This window comes from Otolemur garnettii, unplaced genomic scaffold, assembly GCF_000181295.1.
Source record: "Otolemur garnettii isolate 467f Iridium unplaced genomic scaffold, OtoGar3 scaffold00028, whole genome shotgun sequence".
Taxonomy (NCBI): domain Eukaryota; kingdom Metazoa; phylum Chordata; class Mammalia; order Primates; family Galagidae; genus Otolemur; species Otolemur garnettii.
This window is the reverse complement of record NW_003852423.1, coordinates 14,556,412-14,580,110: the sequence shown is the minus strand read 5'-3', so window position 1 is coordinate 14,580,110 and position 23,699 is coordinate 14,556,412. Positions and strand designations below refer to the sequence as shown.

The 23,699-nt window shown below is 43.6% G+C and overlaps 1 protein-coding gene and 1 non-coding gene across 2 annotated transcripts in view; both read right to left on the bottom strand.

Annotated features, from left to right (window-relative positions):
• FKBP9 (FK506 binding protein 9) overlaps positions 1 to 20,161 on the bottom strand; it is a 49,182-nt gene extending 29,021 nt beyond the window's left edge. The window contains exons 1-5 of the mRNA XM_003788565.3: positions 19,781 to 20,161; positions 9,254 to 9,399; positions 8,658 to 8,847; positions 7,710 to 7,855; positions 2,764 to 2,953 (exon numbers count right to left, since the gene is read on the bottom strand). Of these exons, the coding sequence (XP_003788613.1) occupies positions 2,764 to 2,953; positions 7,710 to 7,855; positions 8,658 to 8,847; positions 9,254 to 9,399; positions 19,781 to 20,013 (905 nt within the window). The 5' untranslated portion in view covers positions 20,014 to 20,161. The remainder of the gene's footprint in view (positions 1 to 2,763; positions 2,954 to 7,709; positions 7,856 to 8,657; positions 8,848 to 9,253; positions 9,400 to 19,780) is intronic.
• LOC111724924 lies at positions 15,349 to 15,448 on the bottom strand. Its single transcript, XR_002773132.1, has one exon. It is a non-coding gene; the product is annotated as a small nucleolar RNA U13 (small nucleolar RNA).
• Positions 20,162 to 23,699: the final 3,538 nt, after the last annotated feature.

Sequence of the window (23,699 nt, the reverse complement as noted above, 5' to 3'; positions counted from 1 at the left end):
TGTTTTTTTTTTTTTTCTTTCTCTGTTCAGTTATCATGTTATCTATCTATGAGTAAAATACTGTATGTGTTTTTGTTTTTCTTATACTGTAACAGTCACAAAAATTCTAAAATGGGTAAATTTTCATTGTTTGCCTGAGGATAATGTGCAAATTATAGTACACCATACACTAATTGATAACATCTGATATTTTGTTGACATTTTTGTCTGTTGTAGAGCACTGGGCCAATATACTCAGAAAATTGTCTATATATCAATAATGTTGCTTTCTGACTTTTAACTGCTAACTTAGAGTTAGCATACAATAAGTAAATATAATTTGGATTATTTATTATGAATATAATTTGAATTATTTCATTTTTATATTATACTCATCCATACTGAAAATCACCTGCCAAAATTTTATCTACTCACACTATAAAATGAACTAAATTTAACAAATTTTTATGGAGTATGAACTGACAAGCATTAGATGATACCGTCCCTGCTTAAAGAGTTTATTTATATAATATAAAACGTAAAAATCAAAGCACACTAAGTGTACTAAGACATGTGTGACTAATTAGGGTGTGTTGAATAATTTTTTTGCAATTACTCCAGTTCAATATCTGCAGCCCTTGTATACCATTTATTTTATGTATTTTCTTAGTTTTTGCTCTCCTCCAGTCCTTATTATACGGTTATGACTGGAATCTTCCTTATTAAGCACTCTGGGAGAAGAGGAAGAGGCTAGAGTGCCTTCAGCACGGACTCTGGCTTTGACTTTGATTTGGCCTTGATCGCAGAGTGCTCATGACTCATGGACACTGCACATTGGGTACTGAAACCTCTCCAGTCCTACCTACAGCCCTTATTTCATTATTCCAGTCTTCCTGTGCCCAGTGCCTTGCCAGGAGCAACCCAAATGTTCAAAAGAACAAGGTCAAGTAGAGAGCCTCTCAATATTTCACTTGAGACCTGCAGAGAATACTTGCTAAACTTGCTCTTGTGATTTACTACCTCTTGGGTATTAGGAGCATGAAAAAGCAAGGCAAATGTGGCACTGATTTTTACAAATTTTCTTTTTCAGAATATTTTGTTTTTGAAAAATAGAAGCAAAGGTCTTCAAGGTTCAGAGAGTGAATATTTTAGCTCAAATTGCAAGGCAAATTTAAACATATTTTTGTACTGTCAGTATATCCAAGTCAAAAGAATATTTTATTTATAAGAATATTTTATAGCCAGGAGTTGTGGCAGGTGCCTGTAGTCCCAGCTACTCAGGAGGCTAAGGCAAGAGAATCCCTTAAGCCCAAGAATTTGAGGTTGCTGTGAGCTATGATGCTACAGTACTCTATAGAGGGCGACAATGGTAAGACTATCTCAAAAAACAACAAACAAACAAAAAAAGAGTGGCCTTTGGGTGCTAGAAAATCAGGCAACTGGACCTGCTTTCCTTTATTTATTTATTTATTTTTGAGACAGAGCCTCAAGCTGTTGCCTTGGGTAGAGTGCAGTGGCATCACAGCTCACAGCAACGTCTAACTCCTGGGCTAAAGTGATTCTTTTGCCTCTGCCTCCCAAGTAGCTGGGACTACAGGTACCCGCCACAACACCCGGCTACTTTTTTGTTGCAATTTGGCCAGGGCCAGGTTTGAACTCGACACCCTCAGTATATGGGGCCGGCATCCTACTCACTAAGCCACAGGTGCCGCCCTATATCTGCATTTTTAAAAAATCTACACATTGGGAAAATAAAACAGAAACTAATAAAAATGGTAAACTCTCAGGCATGAGGGAGGGGTGAGGTAGACAGGGACCGGAGGACAACACACCTGAACGTATACTTTGCTTCGATTTTGAGCCGTATGATTTATTTTCTTCTAAAAAAATTGAAAATAAAAAATGTGAAAGAAAATGCAGACACTAGGAGTCGGAAGAATGAATTATTCAGATTGAAGAATATTATACACAAATTCTTCCGTAATGTTTTTGGATGACTAACAGACCAGAAGTCTATCACCTCAGAGAGGTGGGGAGGTTGCTGTCGATACTTGTTGGCTTTACAGGAAGCCAAAGGAATAGTTTCCAAACAACACATGCCACTTGAATGAGCAAGACATACCAAACTCTAGCCATCTGTACAACTGCAGGCCTGTCTGATAAACAAAACAAAACTCTCAATAACAAAAGAGGCATAGTAATTATTTTCTTCCGGAAGGAAGCTGAATGCATCCAACCAGTCCCCTCCAGTTGATCAGCCCTTGGAGTTGGCAAGGTGCCTTTACATAGCTTATCTCTTTAATCCAACTATTTCTTTGAGAAAGGTGCTGGGACAGACAAAAAACAGAAGTTTTGCTTCCAAAACTTCTATGCTGTCCAAAGACCCACAGCTAGTGCACCGCAGACAGGGACTGGAACCCAGGTCTCTTGGCACCAAGCCCTTTCTCTGCCCAATATACCTCCTTGACCTCACTGCAGGCCACTCCCCTTCTCGGACCCCATCTTTGGGTTGAGACATGGACAGCTAAGAACAGTAGAGGGAGGGAAGGGAGTCTAGAGTGAGCTTCTCCCACTTTCCTACAGACTTACCTAAAATAGCCCCCAAGAGAGGGATTGTTATACAGCTAGGAAGAAACCCAGTAACAGAAAACAAAAACTTGTATTAGAGATGAAGATATTAACTATAAATCAGTACTGACAGGGTACGTAGATCATGGTCCAGCTAATGAAAGACTTTATCTAATGAGATACTCAGGTGACTAAAAGCTCCAGTTGTTTCCATACCTGGAATCAAATAAGGTGCCATCCAGAAGTGTGCCATTGTAGTGATATCTGAGAAAGTCCCCACTCTGACTTATCCGCTCACAGTTTTCAGGTATCACCTTGTTCTCAATGGAAATGCTGTCCTTGGGGTTATGGAGGTCCAATAACACAACATCAAACACCAGAGAGGCCTGTCCAGGAATGTCTTTCCCTGGAATGGAATGGAGGAAGATGGTTAAATTAAAACACAAGCTTTAGGAAATACTTCACAATGCAATACCTTCTGGGTTGGTGTTACTCATTCCTGGAAGTTGTTAAGCAAAGAAAACAAATGTTCCCCAGGTCTTGGGTGGATCCTCCACAGTGTCCAACCATGGGCTCGTGGATATAATCTAAAGCCTGACTTACTCAGGACAAAAAGCAAACTGATATTAATGACATAAGAGCATAACACGACCATGTTTGTGCTCATGCTGGAAAATCCAAGCTCTATGTGGGTGGTCATACACCCACACGCAAACCCAAATACATGCCTCTGTGGGTTTCTGCTTGTGTACAAACGCAAATCACAGACACTTAAAGGCACAAATTCCAAAGCTCTGGTCTGGTTCTGGAGAACTGCACACAGACTTCTTGTTTGGAACCAACAGTCAATATTTTTAAGAGGCCAAATGCAAAATTCAATCCTTTAAGTGTATCCAAAACAAGATATAAATAAAATGAAAGTTGGCTGAGATAACAGAAAAAATGGCACCCACAATCCAAAATGTAAATACTCCTCAAATTATTTCTATCTCATTTCTCAGTGGTACTGGCTTCTCTTGGATGTTCCTGATAGTGAGAATGTATTAAATATGTGCAAAATAAAATCCACTTGGAGAGATTATAGGGCACTCATTCTTCCTATAAAGATAAAACATCAACAAATAAGTAACTCTTAAATCCAGTGATTTGACATAAAAGGAAATTAACTCACAAACCAACTACCTTAACACTCTTGGCTTGCCATTTGCTGTTCCATGCAAAGGAGCAGGCCTGGGCAAGGGAGCCCAACAACACGCCCAGCCTGAGCTCCTGTAAATGGTCCTGTGGCAGAGTCCATCCCTTGGGTCTCCCTTCAGAGAAATGATTAAATCTACCAAAAGCAGGCTACTGAGTCAGCCTCTGGAATGCAAGGTGTGGTCAATCCTGAAGCATGTGTAAGACAAAATATTAATCTTTTGTACTTTTCTATATCTTTTAATTTAAAAGAAGAAAAGAAAGCCGTGAAAGTAACCCAGGATTTAAATTTTTCTAGCACTAAATCAGGCATGGTGGCTCACACCTGTATTCCTGGCACTCTGAGAGGCTGAGGCAAGAGGATCACTTGAGCTCACAAGTTTAGGACTAGCCTAAGCAAGAGCAAGACCTGGTCTCTACTAAAAGAGAAAAATTAGCTGGGAGTTGTACTAGGCTGAGATTAGAAGATTGCTTAGTCCAAGAGTTTGACGTTGCTAAGAGCTATGCTGACACCATAGTACTCTACCCATGGTGGCAGAGACTCTGTCTCAAGAATAAATAAATAAATAGGCTGGGTGCAGTGGCTCATGCCTGTAATCTTAGCTCTCTGGGGGGCTGAGGCAAGTAGATGACCTGAGCTCAGGAGTTTGAAACCAGCCTAAGCAAGAGTGAGACCTAGTCTCTAAAAATAGCAGGCACTATGGTAGGCGCTGGTAGTCCCAGCTACTCAGGAAGCTGAGGCAAGAGGACCTCCTGAGCCCAAGAGTTTGAGGTTGCTGAGAGATATGATGACACCATGGTACCCTACCTAGGGCAACAGAATGAGACTCTGTCTCAGAAAAAGAAAAAAAAAATTGGCTCAGTGCCCATAGCTCAGTGAGTAGGGCACTGGCCACATACACCAAGACTGGCAGGTTCAAGCCCAGCCTGGGCCTGCTAAACAACAGTGACAACTGAAACCAAAAAATAGTGGGGCGTTGTGGCAGGTGCCTGTATTCCCAGCTTGGGAGGCTGAGGCAAGAGAATGGCCTAAGCCCAAGAATTTGAGGTTGCTGTGAGCTGTGACGTCACACTACTCTGTGAGACTCAGACATAGTGAGACTCTGTCCCCCTCCCCAAAAAAAGGCTTGGATGATGCCACAAGGATGTGGGGGCCAAGGTGAATGAATGAGCTTACTGTTGCCAAGGATAAGAAAATATGAACCCCAGTAAGAATAGTAACTTATATCTCAAGGAGGAGAGAACTAAGATGTATTTAAAGCAGTGGTTTTTAAACTTTATTTTTCTTTTAGGAGGGAATTCCACCCTCCCTCCCTGCTTTTTAAGAAACTGTCTGGACATCCCCAGCATGTAAAATATACCCCATATAAAAATAGAGGTGCACAGGAGACAAGGCCACCCAGCTCCCCTCTCCTGCTCTGAAGACTTACAGAGCAAGGAAACAGACCAGAAAACATAATGCTGGTTATTACAAGTTATTATTATAAGGTGGGTATCACTATCAGTAAACTTCTTAATAGCATCATGTTCTCATTTTTATGCATATATGTATATATATATATATATATTTTTTTTTTTTTTTTGAGACAGAGTCTCATTCTGTCACCCTGGGTAGAGTGCCATTGTGTCATAGCTCATAGCAACCTCAAACTTTTGGGCTTGAGCATTCCTCTGGCCTCAGCCTCTCAAGTATCTGGGACTGTAGGCACCCACCACCTTGCCCAGCTAGTTTTTCTATTTTTAGGGATCTCTTTCATGCTCAGGCTGCTCTTGAACTCCTGAGCTGAAGCAATCCTCCTGCCTTGGCCTCCCAGAGTGCTAAGATGACAGGTGTGAGCCACCACACCCAGCCCTAACCATAAGCAGTCATGCACCAGAGACTGCACATACAATGATGGTCCCATAAGATTCTCATACTGTATTGTATTGTACTTTTCCTATGTTTAGACATATTTAGATGTACAAATATTTACCATTACGTTAAACTGCCTAGAGTAGTCAGTACAGTAACACGCCGTGCAGGTGTGTAGCCAGGAAGCAACAGGCTACTCCTTACAGCCTAGCTGTACCATGTAGGTTTGTGTAAGCACACTTATGATGGTTTTTTTGTTTGTTTGTTTGTTTGCAGTTTTGGCCTGGGCTAGGTTTGAACCCACCACCTCCTACTCCTTTGAGCCACAGGTGCTACCCTACTTATGATGTTTTGATATAACAAAATCACAATCCCCTAACAACATAGTTCCCAGAATGTATCCCTGTAGTCAAGTGACACATGACTATAATATGCTATTTAAACGCCTGGAGGTCTCTTTGTTGTGTCAGCCTGTCGGTATGATTAAACATGCCTGAAATGCAAACATGAGTAACTAAGAAATTCTGTTTATCAGCCAATACTCTGTTTCCCTTTACAGTAAAACTACAAACAGGACACTAAATTATAATTAATGTGTTTCTTTTCTTTTTTTTTTTTTTTTTTTAAAAAAAACAGGCCCTCGCTATGTTGCTCAGGCTGGTCCTGAATTCCTGGCCTCAAGCAATCCTCCCATCTCAGCCTCCCAAAGTGCTGAGACTATGGGCAAGAACCACCACACCACACCCAATTAATGTATTTTCTAACAGTATGCTTCGCTTTTGTCCGTAAGTAGAACCCATCACAGAGGTACAAATCGGGATAACTTTGGCAATTCTGGCATCATATGGGTAGATTTCTGCCTTGATGTCTGCAGCTTTTAGATGGTCAGGTTCAAATCTCATTTCATTTCATGAGAAAGCAACACAGGTTGGTGCCCAAGGCCATAGCTGGTACGGCAGAAGCAGAGGGCTTCCTTATGAACACCACCGACCGTGAGTCAGGGAAGTTTCTGGAACTCCATCATCAGATGAGTGCTGTCCAACAGCAGTGATGGAAATGCTGTGCACTGTCCAGTAGAGCAGACCTCAGCAACATGTGGCTCTTGAGTACCTGAGACGTGGTAGCCGAGGAACTAAATTTTAAATTTTACATGCATATAAATATATATGTGTGTGTGTGTGTGTATATATAGATAGAGATTTTTTTTTTTTTTTGAGACAGTCTCACTCTCTTGCCCAGGCTAGAATACTGTAGTGTCAGTCTAGCTCATAGCAATCTCAAACTCCTGGGTTCAAGCAATCCTCATGCCTCAGCCTCACGAGTGGCTGGAACTACAGGCCCCTGCCACAATACCTTGACCTCCCAGAGTGCTAGGATTATAAGGCATAAACCACTGGGCCTGCCTTAAATTTTATTTAAATGTTCATTCATTTTTGGCTGGGTGCAGTGGCTCATGCCTGTAATCCTAGCACTCTGGGAGGCCGAGGCGAGTGAACCTGCCTGAGTTTGCAGGTTCAAGACCAGCCTAAGCAAGAGCAAGATCCTGGCTCTAAAAATAGCCAGGCACTGTGGTGGGCGCCTGTAGTCCCAGCTACTGGGAAGGCTGAGGTAAGAGAATCACTTGAGCCCAAGAATATGAGGTTGCTGTGAGCTATGATGCTATGGCACTATACCAAGGGCAACAAAGTAAGACTGTGTCTCAATAAAATAAATAAATAAAATAAAATGAATAGGCTTGGTCCCTATAGCTAAGTGGCTAGACAGCCAATCAAATAGCCGGGTGTAGTGGCGGGCCCTGTAATCCCAGCTAGGTACTTGGGAGGCTGAGGCAAGAGAATCGCTTAAGCCCAAGAGTTTGAGGTTGCTATAAGCTGTAATGTCACGGCACTCTATCAAGGGTGACATAGTGAGACTCTGTCTCAAATAAATAAATAAAATAAAATGTTCATTAGTTTTCATTTAAATGTAAATAGCCACATGTAGCTAGTGGTTACCACATTAGACAGTGCAAGTCTAGACCAAAAGGTCTGGTGTGTTTTGCGTGGTGACTGCTGAATTAATCACTGCAGTAAAATAAGGCTGCATGAGAATGGCTCTGAGAAAGAGCAGGACTCACCGTCTCCATCTTCGCCGTAGGCCAGGAAAGGAGGAATGGTGATGATGCGCTTTTCCCCCACACACATGCCCAGCAGCCCCGTGTCCATTCCAGGAATCAGCCAACCAATTCCCACATACGTGTCATACGTTTTCATGCGATTGTGACTGAAAACCAATGAGAAAGGAGAAAGTACCATCCTATGAGTTGGTTCCAACTCACCTTTCAGTAAGGTTTTGTTACCTGAACCTAAGCTAAACATTAAGCCCATACCCATTCTTAAAGACAAGCATTCATGGATCTTTGCCCCAAATACACAACAGAACTCCTCACATTTAGGAAGAAATGAAAAGCATGTACTTAGGGCCCTTCACTTAATGATGAGATCTCCAAACACTGTTAAATTAGATAGATAATCATTGCTCTTAAATTTTTCTCAGATGGACTGGGAGGAGTGGCTCATGCCTATAATCCTAGCTCTTTGGGAGGCCAAGACAAGGGATTGCTCAATACCAGGAGTTTGAGACAAGCCTGGGCAACACAGCAAGACCCTGTTTCTATAACAAATAGAAAAATTATCCAGCATGCACCTATATGGTACATTATGGTAGCATGCAACTATAAACCCAGCTACTCAGGAGGCTGAGAGGCTGAGGTGGGAGGATTGTTTGAGCCCAGGAGTTTGAGGTCACAGTGAGCTATGATCACATACATAACTGTACTCCAGCCTGGGCAACAAAGCAAGACCCTGTATCTGAAAAAAGAAAAGAAAAGAAAAAATTCTTTAAAATCTCCTGAGATAGATTAAAATTTTGACCATGGCACCATGGAGCATGCACTATTGACCAAAGGTCTGAAGTAGAGGGGTAGAAACTCCTTTTCTGGTTTCTACCCGGGCACAAGTAAGTGAGACAGAAGAAAGCAACTCAGGGCCATTTCACTGATACTGCCTCGAGTGGCAGGACTTACCTCGAATCAAACAGGGTCCCATCCAGGAACGTTCCATTGTAGTGGTACCTCACAAAATCAGACACCTGGATGGTCCGAGGGCAGCTAGGGGGCTTAAAATAAGTGTGAATCTGAACCTGGTCTTCAGAATTCCAAATATCCATCAGAAGTACATCAAAATGAAGCACTGAATTTGGGGGGATCACACCAGCTAGAAGTTAAAGAGAGTTCACACTGAGTTCACAATTACTGCCTTTTGGGTCAAACACCTAGGACATAGCCAAGGTGAATGGAATCTAAAAGGGTTCAAGCCAGTCACTGGTATACAATTCCAAAATAACTCATGCTTCCTGTCTGTCCTCCAAAGGAAATTAAAAGAAAAGAGAAAATACAAAATTGTCCTCTCATCAAGGGCATCATTCAATGCATTCGTGTTAACAACTCTCATATCTAGAAAAATAGAACCCTAAGATGGAAATTTCAGCTATATGAGCTAATTACTTTTCATTTCCCCCAATCTAAAGCTTCCAACATTCTCAGGTCTGCTTGACTGAACGGTCTACAAATGTTCTGGTTGTTTCTGTAGCTGCGCATATAAATACAGAACAAGAACTTACAAACGCCTTCGTTTCCATAGGCAAGCTTTGGGGGAATCTTCACAAAACGCCTCTCATTCACGCACATCCCGATCAGAGCTTGGTCCATCCCTGTTATTAGCTGTCCTTTTCCCACAAACACGTTGAAAGTAGAGTCTCTGTCATAGCTGGAAGACCCAAAAGAGAGAAAAAGACAAGTATAAATAGCCCTTTTCTTAGTGAAATGAACCTGTGAAAATGTGCTCGTGGATGTAACAAGCTGCCAGCAAAGCAAAACACCTGCTAAGGAGTTCCAGCTACAGGAGTATCTTCACTGGACAGTACCTGTGGGCTCGGAATTTTTAGATTACCTTGAATATGACCAACACATCTAGTAAGGTAAGTATAAGCATGAACTCTCCCTAGAAAAATAAAATGTTAACTTCGCCTTGCAAAATAGCTACTTATTCTTCTACTAAAAAAAAAAGTTTACTTCATTTTCTATGTGATTGGTAAATAAAAGCAATATCATAGGTACCAATGGCCCGATTTAACATACAAACAGTTAATTTTTTTTTTTGCAGTTTTTGGCCGGGGCCAGGTTTGAACCCACCACTACCAGTATATGGGGCCAGCGCCCTACTCCTTTGAGCCACAGGTGCTGCCCAGTATTTTTTTTAAGAGTCTCACTCTGTTGCCACAGTGGCATCACTGTAGCTCACAGCAACCTCAAACTCCTGGGCTCAAGCAGTCCTCTTGCTTCACTTCAGCTCCCCCGTGTTGCTAGGACTACAAGCAGCACCACAATGCCTGGCTAGTAATTCTCTTACTTTTTAAAATGATCATGTATTTACTTAGGTAATAAAATGTTAAGAGCTGCTAGGATTTACTTTATCAGAGGTGCCACCTTCGTTTTGTAAATCACTTTCACTGTCTTTTCATTTTCCCTAATGAACAGCATAGGCTAGCAGCAGAGTCCACTTCATCTGGTCCATCAGGGCAGTTTTCCCAGGCCTGCCCCCCTTCCCTTTCTCCTCCTAGTTTCATAGCCTATTTTCATAGCCTTCTTTTCTTCAAGGTCAGTGAACAGGAGGCAGGATTTCAAGTTCCAGCCAAAGAGCCAGAGGACAAAAGCACATGATCAGCTTTGTACCCAAGACAGCTTTACACTTCCACCCTCTACCTCCGGGCCCCCAACACCACCCCCTGGAATGCCCACTCTTGAATTTCACTCAGCTCGGGCCTAGCCATGGCATGGGGCCATCTTCAAACCGGAGGGTTGATAAATGGACCAGAAAGAAAGCATTCAAAGACTACCAAAGCACAGAACATGTGCAAACAGCAAAAATTCACAGATAAGAAACTATTTTTAAAAAATTTTTTATCCACAGAACCTAATATAGCTCCCAAATTTAATAAAAGTTTTTAACAATAACTAATATTTATAGTGTTTATTATGCATCTGGCCCAGTAACAAACTAAGCTCTTCACATACACTACCTCATTTAATTCTCTTGGAAGGATTAAACTTGGAAGTTTAGTGCTATGAACCTGAGTGCTATGATACTCAGGTTCCTTGGAGGTTAAAAACTTCCCAAACTCATGAACTTAGCCAAGTGTGAAAAAATGCTAGAACCCAGGACTGATTCTCACCCTCCAGGCACAGGGCTTCCCCAGCGGTGGTGTTGTCAGCGCCAGACACATACACCGAGGCTGGCGGGTTCAAACCCAGCCCAGGCCAGCTAAACAATGACAACTGCAACAAAAAAATAGCCAGGCATGGTGGCTAGTGCCTGTAATCTCAGCTACTTGGGAGGCTACGGCAAGAGAACCGCTTAAACCCAAGAGTTGGAGGTTGGTATGAGCTGTGACGCCACGGTGCTCTACCCAGGGCGACATAGTGAGTCTCTGTCTCAAAAAAAAAAAAAAGTTGTTGTTGGTGAGTGCAGTGGCTCATACCTGTAATCCCAGCACTCTGGGAGGCCCAGGCAGGTGGTTGCCTGAGCTCACAAGTTCAAGACCAGCCTGAGCTAGAGTGGCACACCCCTCCCCCTTCTCTAAAAATTGCCAGGCACTGGGACAGGTGCCTGTAGTCCCACCTACTTGGGAGGACGAGGCAAGAGACTTGCTGAGCCTCAGAGTTCCAGGTTGCTGCGAGCTACGATGCCAGGTATTCTACTGAGGGTGACAAAATGAGACTGTGTCAAAAAAAAAAAAAAGCTGTTGTTGCCTCGCAGTATTAATTTTTTTATTTAATGACTGCATAAACCCTGTGAATACACATCAAAGAGTTAAAAGCAAAAAAAAAAAAGAACTTTCTGAAAGAAATGTATACATTTATACAAGAAACTAACAATGTAAGACCAGTCTTATCTATTGCATCAAATGGACCATCTGGAAAAATAAAATTGTTCTAACCAGCAAAATGGCACAAATTCATAGGCCACATCAAGCCCAGAACTGGTCATGAAAATTATTTCTGCAAACTCTGGAATAAGTGCTTGTACAGCCTGTCCTAGTATCTGGCTTATTTACACCTTTTATAGGCATCCTATTCAGAGTCCTGCAGGAAACACCTGACATACCCAAAGTAGGCTGTTCCAGGAAAGTTTAATAAAGGGGCTGTGCACAGCTAAGCTATCATACTCAATGGTAAAAAACTAAATAAAAGCTTTTTCCCTATGATCAGGAAAGAGGAAAGGAAGTCTGATCTAACTACTTCTATTTAATATACTTCTAGAACTCCCTGCCAGGGCAATTAAGCAAGAAAAAAAAATACAAGGCACACAAATTGGAAAATGAGAAGTAAAAATATCTCTGTTCACAGATGAAATGAAATCTTACATGTAGAAAACTCCACAAGAGTCCACAAAAAAATTTTTTTTTAGAATTAATAATCAAATTTGGCAAAGTTGCAGGATATAAAATCAACAGACAAAAAAATAAGTCGTGGCTCAGTGCCTGTGGCTCAAGCAGCTAAGGTGCCAGCCACATATCCCTAAGCTAGCGGGTTCAAATCCAGCCCAGGCCTACAAAACAACAATGACCACTACAACCAAAAAAGAGCCAGGTATTGTGGAAGGTGCCTATAGTACCAGCTACTTGGGAGATGGAGGCAGGAGACTCGCTTGGGCCCGGGAGTTGGAGGTTGCTGTGAACTGTGATGTCACAGCACTCTACCCAGGGTGATAGCTTGAGGCTCTGTCTCAAAAATAATAATAATAATAAGTTGCATTTCTATACACTAAATAGTCAACAATCTGAAAAGGAAATTAAGAGAAGACTCCTATTTAAAATAACATCAAAAAGAATAAAATGTTTAGAAATAAACTTAACCAAGGAGGCAAAAAATTTGTATACCAAAAACTAAAAAAGTATTGCTGAAAGAAATTTAAAAGAACACAAATAAAAATATAAAGACATTTTATGTTCATGGTGTAGAAGAGTTAATATTGTTAAGATGTGCAGGTTACTCAAAGTGATCTACAGATTCAATGAAATTCCTATCAAAATCCCAATGATGCTACTTGGGAGACTGAAGCAGGAAGATTGCTGAGCCCAGGAATTTGAGTCCAGCCTGTGTAACATAGTGATACCCTATCTCTTTTAAAAAAAAAAAAAAATGGCATTTTTTGCAGGAGTAGGAAAAAAAAATCCTAAAATTCATATGGAATCTCAGAAGACTCCAAATAATCAAAATAATCCTGAGAAAGAAGAACAAAGCTGGAGGCCTCAAACATCCCTACTTGGAAACATATCACAAAGCTATAGCAATCAAAACAGCATGGTACTGTGCCAAATACAGACATGGGCCAAGGAAACAGAATGCCAAACCCAGGAATAAAACCCTTTCATATATGGTCAAATGATCTTTGAGAAGTCCACCAAGACTACAGAGTGAGGAAAGGATAGTCTCTTCAATAAATGGTGCTGGGGGTGGTGCCTGTGGCTCAAGGAGTAGGGCACTGGCTCCATATGCCAACAGTGGCAGGTTCAAACCCAGGCCCGGCCAAAAAAACTGCAAAAAAAAAAAAAAAATGTTGCTGGGAAAACTGGACATCCATATGCAAAAATTGGATCCTTATCTTATACCATATAAAGCAATCAATTCCAAATGGATTAAAGACATAAATGTAAAATCTGAAACTATAGAACTCCCAGAAAAAGGCATAGAGAAAAAGCTTCATGATATTGCATTTGACAATGATTTCTCAGATATGACACCAAAAGCACAGGCAACCAAAGCAGAAACAGAAAAATAGGACTATATCCAACTTTGAAACTTCACAGCAGCAAAGAAAACAATCAACAGAGTGAAAAGGCAACCTACGAATGGGGAAAATATTTGCAAATCATATGTCTGACAAGTGTTTAATATCCAGAACACATAAAGAACTTCTACAACTCAACAACAACAGCAATGACAACAACAAAATCCCAATTAAAAAATGATCAAAGGATTTGAATGGACATTTCAAGATATACAAACGGCCAACAAGCATATAAAAAGATACTCAATGTCATTAATCACCAGAGAAATGCAAGTCAAAATCACAATGAAACATATGACTTCACACCCATTAGGATGGCCACTATCCAAGAACCAGAAAATAACCAATGTTGGTGAGGATGTGGAGAAACTGAACCTTTGTGCACTGTTGGTGGGAATGGAAAATGGTACATCTATTAATGGAAAACAGTATTTAGGTTCTCAAAAAATTAAAAATTGAAGCACCATATGATCCAGCAATCCTACTTCTTGATATGTATCCAAACAAACTAAAAGAAGACTCTCAAAGAGATACTTGAACACACATGTTCAGTGCGGCATGATTCACAATAACCAAAAAGTAGAAGCAACCTAAATGTCCACTGACAAATGAATAGATATATATAAAAAAAAAAAAATGGGGGTAGGCATGTGGCTCATGCCTGTAATCCCAGCACTCTGGGAGGCCAAGGCTTGAGCTCAGGAGTTTGAGGCCAACCTGACACAGCAATACCCCATCTCTACTGAAAATAGAAAAATCAGCCAGGTGTGGTAGCATTTCTGTAGTTCCAGCTACTTGGGAGGCTGAAGCAGGAGGATTGTTTGAGCCCAAGAGTTTGAGGTATGGTGAACTAGGCTGCAGCCATAGCAGAGGCCTCATGGCCCAGGCAACAGAGTAAGGCTCTGTTTCAAAAAAAAGAAAAAAAAACTGTGATATAGTACATAATCTTAAAAAGAAAGAAACCCTAACACATTCTACCACATGGATGAAACTTAAGGACATTACGTTAAGTAAAATAAGCCAGTTATCAAAAGACAAATATATAGTCAAACTCATAAAGGCAGAATGTAGAATGTGGTTATGAGGGGATAAGAGAAGGAGAAATATGGAGGAGCTGGTCATTAGGATAAAATTTCAGGTTTTTTGGGCAGTGCCTGTGGCTCAAAGGAGTAGGGTGCCAGCCCCATACACCGGAGGTGGCAGGTTCAAACATGGCCTCGGCCAAAAACTGCAAAAAAATTTCAGGTTTTTCTTTTATTTTGAAATATTAGGGGTGCAAGTGTTCTGGTTACTTGGATGAATTGTCTAATGCTTTTTTCTTTTTTAGACTAGACAAGTGCTGTAGTGAGAAGGGGGGAAAGTGTTGAACAATGAGTTTGATCTGTAATTGACTGTGAGCAATCAGTTGAGATAACTCACTACCTTTAGACCGACCAAGTTTCAGTTTCTCACGATGAAAAAATCTTAGAAATCTGTTGCACAGGCTGGATGAGGTAGCTCAGGCCTATAATCCTAGCACTGTGGAAAGCCAAAGCAGGAGGATCACTTGAGCTCAGGAGTTTGAGACCAGTCTGAGCAACACAGTGAGACCCCATCTCTATTAAAAATTAAAAAATTAGCTGGGTATTGTGGCAGGTGCCTCTAGCCCAAGTACTGAGGAGGCTGAGGCAGGAGGATCGCTTGAGCCCAGGAGTTTGAGGTTGCTATGAGCTAGGCTGATGACACTCTGGCCTGGGCAACAGAATGAGATTCTGAGAAGAGAAGATGAAGAGGAAGTGAAGGAGAAATCTATTGCACACCAATGTAGATTTTGGAGTTAACTACTCTAAAATGGTTAAGATGGTAAAATACCTTTTTTTTTTTTAATGTCAGGTAATATGCCAACACTGTAACAAGATCTGAGGGAGGCACATCTCAGACAGGTACAAGAAAAACCAACCATCACACTTATGACCCATGAAAGGATTTATGGTAGTTGCTTACAAAAATAACAATAACATGGCCGGTGCAAAGGTACATGCCAGGTGCTGCAGCACACAAGGAATGGTGTAGTACCTCTAGGGATGGGCAGGGGGTGCTGTTATCACATCTGAACCTGAGAAGGCAGCTAGGTTTCTTGACAGGTTCTTGGTCTAGGGATAGATAGAATCTGTGGTGACCTTAGAGGCAGAGATAGGGTGACCAGATTTTAACATCGGTAAGGCGGGACAACATGGCTGGGGGCGGGGCGGGGGACGGGGCAGGGCAGGGCCTGACAACAATGCAAATTTTGATAAGCCGTTCTCGATAATCACTTCTCAGCAATTATTTGTCATTATTACAGTTTAACATTATAAAATTAACAAAAATAATATAAAACTCATATTCTGGCGAAATAGCCACATGGCAGCCGAAAACCGTATATTCCCTTCTTGTTCTCCCGCCCGTTTGTGCATTCTTTCCAAAAATCGGGACTTTTTTTAAAACGCCACAGGACGCAGCACAAATTGTTGAAAAGCGGGACGTCTGGTCACCCTAGGCAGAGAGCCGGGGAATAAATATCTCCACCTCACTCTGTTCTGTTCCTCTGATCTGCTGATGCCCCATTGGCTGAACCCAACCAAAACCAGACAAGAAGGACGTGACTGATATAACTCACTACGCACATGTAGTACATAGGTTGGCCTCCCAGAGCGAAAAGCAGAATAGGTGGAGAATGGACCTAGAAAGGCAAATGGAAATCATCCAGCATATCCAACACCCTCCTTTCCTCTCCACAAACTTATTTTTGTCTCCTGCTCAGACACTTTGATGGCCACCCCCATGGGGGTGATGGGAGGTGTCTGCAGCAACCTCTTATGATGCAAAATTATGGACCCAAGGACCTGTAAGACAGGACACTGTCTTCACTCCTAGCAGGTTGGCAACTATAATGTCAAGCTTTATGAAACTATCTAACCAGTTTTTTTTTTTTTTTTTTTTTGAGACAGAGCCTCAGGCTATCCCCCTGGGTAGCGTGCGGTGGCTTCACAGCTCACAGCAACCTCCAACTCCTGGGCTCAAGTGAGTCTCCTGCCTCCACCTCCCAAGTAGCTGGGACCACAGGCGCCTGCCACAGCGCCCGGCTATTTTTTGGTTGCAGCCGTCATTGTTTGGCGGGTCCGGGCTGGATTCAAACCCACCACCTTAGGTGTATGTGGCTGGCGCCTTAGCCACTTGAGCCACAGGCGCCGAGCCTATCTAACCAGTTTTTAAAACTCTGTGCATATATATTACTTCTTAAAATTAATTTTTTAAATATTTGCAATACCTGACTTATGCTTATGCTACTTGCTTATGTTGCTGAGATTATTCTTATCTCAGATCCCAAGACAAGGAAAAAATGGCCATCACAGAAAGAAGAGAAAATGGGCCTTCAGTTCTGTTAGCAGAACTGTAGCCCAGATCAGCTAAGAGAGGAAAAGTTAGCATGCTCTAAATGCCAGTTTTAGATTCAATTTAGATAATTAAAAACTGAGGACATTCCTTTTTTTTTGAGACAGAGTTTCACTCTGTTGCCCAGGTCAGAGTACAATGGTGTCATCACAGCTCACTGCAACCTCGAACTCCTGGGTTCAAGTGATCCTCCTGCCTTAGCCTCCTGATTAGCTAGGACTCCAGGTTCATGCCACCACACCCGGCTAAGTTTTTTAAAAAAAATTGTAGAGATGAGGTCTTAAACTCCTGGTCTCAAGTGATCCTCCTGCCTTGCCCTCCCAAAGTGCTAGGATTACAGGCATGAGCCACAGCATCCCACCAAGACATCACTTTTGAACATTAAAAAGAGGGCTGTATTTTGAGAATAGGAGTGTAACAAGGTAATGAGGAACAAGCCTACTGGGCATGGGAACCACATTTTGGGTACCTCAAAGTTGGTCCTCACTCCAGATGACTGACTCACATGGGACCAGCTAGATGTGAGGACTATGGTCCTACTACATCCCTTAGTGATTGGGACTAAAACTCACGTCCTCTCTCCCATGGAGCTTCCGAAGGCCCAGCTGAGACCAGCCCCCTCCCTGGCTGAGTTCCACTACTAAGACTAGACCTAACTGCAGACTCTAAGGGGGCAAGCAGAGTCTGACTTTTCCATCTCTCACCTCTCTCTCCACACCATACACCCCCAAAGGTAATTTTGGGCTTCCCAGACCCAGTCCCCAAGAATATTTCCCTCAAACCACCACCTCTGCCAGTAGCTAACGTGCCATGGCAAGGAAGAATGGCAAGCACTGTGAGCTGGCAAACTATGTTATCTGCTAGGAAGATGGGAGAGTGAGAGAACATTGCAGTGAAGGAAAGAAGAGATGGAGAGGGAGGAGGCGGAGGAGGGAGAGAACACATCTACTCCAGCCTTGGTGCTAGATTCAAGAGGTCACGTGTGCAGCACGGAAAGCTTGCTATGTTTACACAACTCCACGAATATACTCAGAACCACTGAACTGCACACTCTAATTGGGTGAATGTACCGCATGTGAATTATATCTGAATAAAGCCATTTTTTAAAAAATCAGTATATAGGCTCAGCGCCTGTAGCATAGTGGTTACAGTGTCAGCCACATACACGGAGGCACACGGAGGCTGGCAGGTTCGAACTCAGCCCAGTCCAGCTAGGAAACAATGACAACTGCAACAGAAAAATAGCTGGATGTTGTGGTGGGTACGCGTAGTCCCAGCTACTTGGGAGGCTGAAGCAAGAGAATCACTTAAGCCCCAAAGTTTGAGGTTGCCGTGAGCTGTAAAGTCACAGCACTCTACTCAGGGCAACATAGTGAGACTCTGTCTCAAAAAAAAAAACGATAACAATATTTCAAATTGTATATAAAACCAGCACATGGTACCCCATGATTGCATTAATGTACACAGCAATGATTTAGTAAAAAAAAAAAAAAAAAAAGCAGTAGGGCAGCGCCTGTGGCTCAAGGAGTAGGGCACCAGCCCCATATGCTGGAGGTGGTGGGTTCCAACCCAGCCCCAGCCCAAAACTGCAAAAATAAATAAATAAGCAATAAATAAAACTGTAAAGTAAATATTTTTTATTTAATATATACTATTTTTATTTACTTTACAGCAAATAAAAGTATTTTACTTTACAGTAAATAAAAATAGAGATGACCATTTCCTTTTCTTTGGCAGTTTTTGGCCCGGACCAGGTTTGAACCCACCACCTCCAGTATATGGGCCGTTGCCCTACTCCTTTGAGCCACAGGCGCCGACCAAGATAACCATTTCTAAGCATTTGCTAGTGCCACACACTATGCTAACTAGCTATTGTACATTTACTCATTGTCTGGAATTTCATAAAAGGCAAGGGAGGCTGCAAAGTCTTATGAGCCTAGCACAGCTTCGGGCACACAGCAGAGGTTCAGCCAACCGCTCTCTAGGCTAGTGATTCACTAGGAGAAATACTGGCACAGGCCAAGAATTGTAACAAAAACCTCGGAGCGGAGAGCAGCCTGGAACTGGAGGGAAAAAGGTCTGTTAACCTCAAAGCAAAACTGGGGAGAAACCAGATAAAGAAGTTGTGATCTTGTGGTAGAGTGGAGGGAAAGAACCCCAGGCCAGGCTCAGGGCCCAGGGGAAAGCTGAGTAACTGCCCGACCACCTCCCTCCCAAGGCTGGAAAGCAGGGCGGGGTAGTTACACGCACAGGACCCTGCACTTGGGTGGTTTGGGTTTCAGTCTGACTCCATAGTGTTAAAGATTGTTTTGGGCTCAGTCCCCTCACTGATAAAATGAGGGTTACAATAGTACCCCCCGATAGGACTGCTGTAAGGATTAAATGAGTTCATTATTGTACAGAACTGGCTTAGAACTACGCCTACCGCAATGAAACCGCTCAAAAAATGTTAGCGGCTGCTACTGTCAACTTCAACATCATCATCATCCCACGTGAGAAGCATCCACTGACCACAAACTCAAGGGAACCGGGGGAAAGAATAATGAGGGGAGGCGGCGGTGGACATCAACATTCACTCTTGGGGGTCTTGGCATAAAAAGTGGCCATTTTACACCGACTACGCGTGTGTCAACGCGCTGGGAGCAGAAGGAGGGCACGATGAGTCCCAACTCCGCTGCGCGGGGACCCACTGAAAATTTTAGTCCAGGAAAGGTGGACTAGGGCGTTGGAGGGGCGGGGTCTCACCCCACTAGGGTAGGATTAGATTAGGGTCCGCCGGCGTCTGGGCCGCCGCCCGGAGGAAGGGAGGAGGGCGGGCCCGCGGGGCGGGGCTGGGGGAGGTCCAGCGGGAGGGAAAGGCCTGTCCGGAGAGCGGGCGCGGTACCTGGAGTCGAACTTCTGGCCGTCGGGGAAAGTCCCCACGTAGTGGTAGCGCACGAAGTCGCCGCTGTGCACAGTCCGCGGGCACTCGTCGGGCACGAAGCGCCGCTCAATCTGCAGCTCCGCGTCGGATCCCAGGCCCAGGCCCGCCACGGGAGCCGCCTGCCCGGTCACCCAGAGCAGCAGCAGGAGCAGCGGCGGAGGCGGGGACCGCCAACCCCGGACCCCAAACGCCATCGGAGCGACGTGGAGAGGAGCAGTGGGCGCCGCGCAGAGCTCGGGTCGGCCTGGGCGCGTGGCGGCCTTTGCAACGTGGAAAAGTCTCCTCGCCCTCCGGGAGGCAACTGCCACCCCCTCCCCGCTGCCCGCCCCCCGGCCCCGGCCACAAGGGGAGGAGCCCGGCCGCGCGCCAGGGGCGGGTCTGCCGCGCCCCGCGCCTCCGGGCCGGGCCCTCAGTGTAGGGCGGCCTCGGGGGCGGGGTGGGCTGGGGTGAGAGGCCAGCAACTTGAAAGGGAACCTTAGGTGGGCCTGGGAAGACCCGTCCTGGGCTAGATCTCGCGAATCCCTGGACCGGGCTTCTAACCGAAGTCGAAAGAGAAAAGTGTTTATCGCCTAGTCCCCCCCTCCGCTGGTCTCCACCCGTCCCCTAGAGACTCCAGATTTGGGCCCGTGAGAGGCTTCTACGTGGCCGCGGATCCAGTTTCCCCTGGCTGCTTTGGAAAGGAAGGGAAACTGAATTTTAAAAATTTATATGCAAGGGTGGAGTCTACGTTGAAAGAGACTGAAACCATTCAGGATTTTTTTTTTTTTGAGGGGGATATAATACTTAGAGAAAAGGGAGACGTGTACTGCGAGAAACTCCCCTGACAGTTGTGGAAAGTTTTAAGTTGTTAGCTGTGACTATGTAGGACAGGGAGGACTTTGTGCTAGAGACCCAGATGTCACGGAGAAGGCGTTAGAGTAATTAAATGCATCCTTAGCCTTGAATTGGCTTTTATAATTTATTATAATTTTAGGATCGTAAATGCAAATCACCAAAGATTCTTCTACTCGTTTGGGGTTTTTTGTTTGTTTTGTTTTGTGTTTGGAAAGAGTCTCGCTCTGTGCGGCAAGCTGGAGTGCAATGGCATTATCATAGCTCACTGCAAACTCAAACTCTTAGATTCAAATGATCCTCCTGCTTCAGCCTCCCAGGAGCTGGGACCACTCCCCTTCGCCTTCTGGAGTGCTAGAATTACAGCCCATGAGCCACGGTGCTGGGTCTATTCTCTTTTAACTCTTGCCCACCCTGGTCCAGGTTTCCTCAAGTCTTTTGCTTGAACTATAGCAATAATCTCTCACCTACTGCCCCACCACACTATTTCAGCACATAAGCTATTAATAATATGCAATATAGGGCGGCACCTGTGACTCAAAGGAGTAGGGTGCTGGCCCCATATACCGGAGGTGGCAGGTTCAAACCCAGCCCCGGCCTAACAATAATAATGAATATAATGTAAAAATTATTTAATACAATTACAAAGAGAAATATACAGGTATATATAAATTTATAAGCCAGGCACAGGTGGCTCATTCCTGTAATCCTAGCACTCTGGGAGGCAAAGGCAGGAGGATCACTTGAGGCCTGAAGTTAGAGACCAGCTGGAGCAAGAGCAATATGGCATCTCTACAAAAAATGGAAAACTTAGCCTGGCATGGTGGCATACATTTGTAGTCCCAGCTTCTCAGGAGGGTGAGGCAGGAGGATCACTTGAGCCCAGGAATTTGAGGTTGCAGCTGAGTTAGGATGATATGAGACTCTGTATCAAAAAAATTATAATTTGTTTCATTTTTCTCTCGGAATCATGCTAATCAAACTAATAAATCTGATTATGTGGATAAATCCCTGTTCTAGTGCCAAGTGCTAAGGCACACTGCTATAGCCCTCCTTCTCTGGCAGCTGAGGCTGGTGAATCTTGAGCCTAGGAGTTCTTGAGCCTAGATGATATATACCACAAAAGTTCAAAAGGGAAATTATAAACTGAAAAAATATTTACAAATATATGACAAACAAACACATAAGCATAAGATGAACATCCCACCTGCATCAGTTTTAAAGGATGACATGAAGCTGGGCACAGTGACTCATGCCAGTAATCCCAGCACTCTGGGAGGCCGAGGCAGGTAGATTGCCTGAGCTCACAAGTTCAAGAACAGCCTGAACTAGAGCGAGACTCCATCTCTATAAATAGCAGGGCATGGTGGTGAGTGCCTGTAGTCCCAGGTACTTGAGAGGCTGAGGCAAGAGAATCACTCAAGCCCAAGAGTTTGAGGTTGCTGTGAGCTATGACACCATAGCACTCTATCAAGGGCAACAAAGTGAGACTGTCTCAAAAAAGCCAAAAAAAATGACCTGAAATTCTTTGATGTTCCTCCCATTGAGAGGTGGTGTTATGATCATCTTCTTGAAGCTGGATAGGCTGACAGCTGTGTTGACCAATAGAGTACTGTGTAAATTATAAATGATGATATATAACTTCTGGGGCTAGGTTGTAAAAGGCCATGTAGTTTGCATCTCATTCACTGGAACACTGTTGGTCCTGAATTGAGTTAGGAGTCCCACTACCCAGAGGCTTCCATACTGGAAAGGTCACGTTAGACTGTGGTTGACAGTCACAGCTGAGCCCATCCACAGACTCTAGCAAAAAATGTGAGTAATGAACCCCTGGAGGCCAGGCATGGTGGTTCACACCTGTAATCCTAGTACTCTGGGAGGCTGAGGTGGAGGATCACTTGAGCTCGGGAGTTGGAGACAAGCCTGGGAAACAGCAAGATCATATCTGTACCAAAAAAATGAAAAATTAGCTAGTTATGGTGGTGCACACCTGTAATCCCAGCTACTCAGGAGGACTGCTTGAGCCCAGGAGTTGGAGGCTGCAGTAAGCTATGATGACATCACTGAACTCCAGCCTGGGAACAAAGTGAGACCCTGTCTCAAGAAAAGGAGAGAAAGGAAGGAAGGAAGGGAGAGAGAGAGAGAAAGAGAAAGAAAATATTACAAAAGAAAGTGTAGAAAGAGAGGATTCTGGGAAGATGGAGGAGTAGGAAGCACCAGTCCCTTCACCTATTTTGGAACCCTAGAGGCTACTAATGGCTAGCAAATTCCAAGAGATAATTTGGATGACAAATTATGTTTAATTTTGGTCAATTTTTGCTCTTTGCAGCTACCCATACCCCATTTCCAGCTCTGTGGCAGGCAACTGTGCGTATTTTCCTGGTATAGCTGCACACACAGCTTGCAGGAGCCATGGTGGGCAAAAAAGAGACTAACTTCCAAATATTGAGGATCTGTGGGTGTTAATGGTAAAAAAAAAACCCACATTCTGTAAAATAGAGATGTTTATTCTGAGCTGAGTATGTGTGACTGGGGCCCAGGGAGGTGGTTAGAAAACACACTGAGGTACCTGATTACAGCTTGGTTTAACACTTTCATCGGAGATAGTAATCACAGGTAAAACCATAAATCAATACACAGAAGGTATACATTAGTTTGGCTGGAAAAGGTAAGACAGCAAACAAGGGCTGAGGAGTCATAGGTGGGTTTTAGTGACTGTTTAGTGGGGAACTGGTTGAAAGAGGGTCTTTATCTAAAGATTTGGAATCAATAGAAAGGAATGCTTGAGTTAAAATAAGGGGGTCTTCTGTCATGTGGTTGAAAATAAGCCACAGAATACTAGGTTAATAAAAATTCATTTAAGCCGGGTGCAGTGGCTCACGCCTATAATCCTGGCACTCTGGGAGGCTGAGGCAGGTGGATTGCTTGAGCTCAGGAGTTTGAGACCAGCTTGAGCAAGAGTGAGATACCATCTCTAAAAATTCCCAGAAGGCTGAGGCAAGACAATCGCTTGAGCCTAAGAGTTTGAGGTTGCTGTGAGGTATGACAC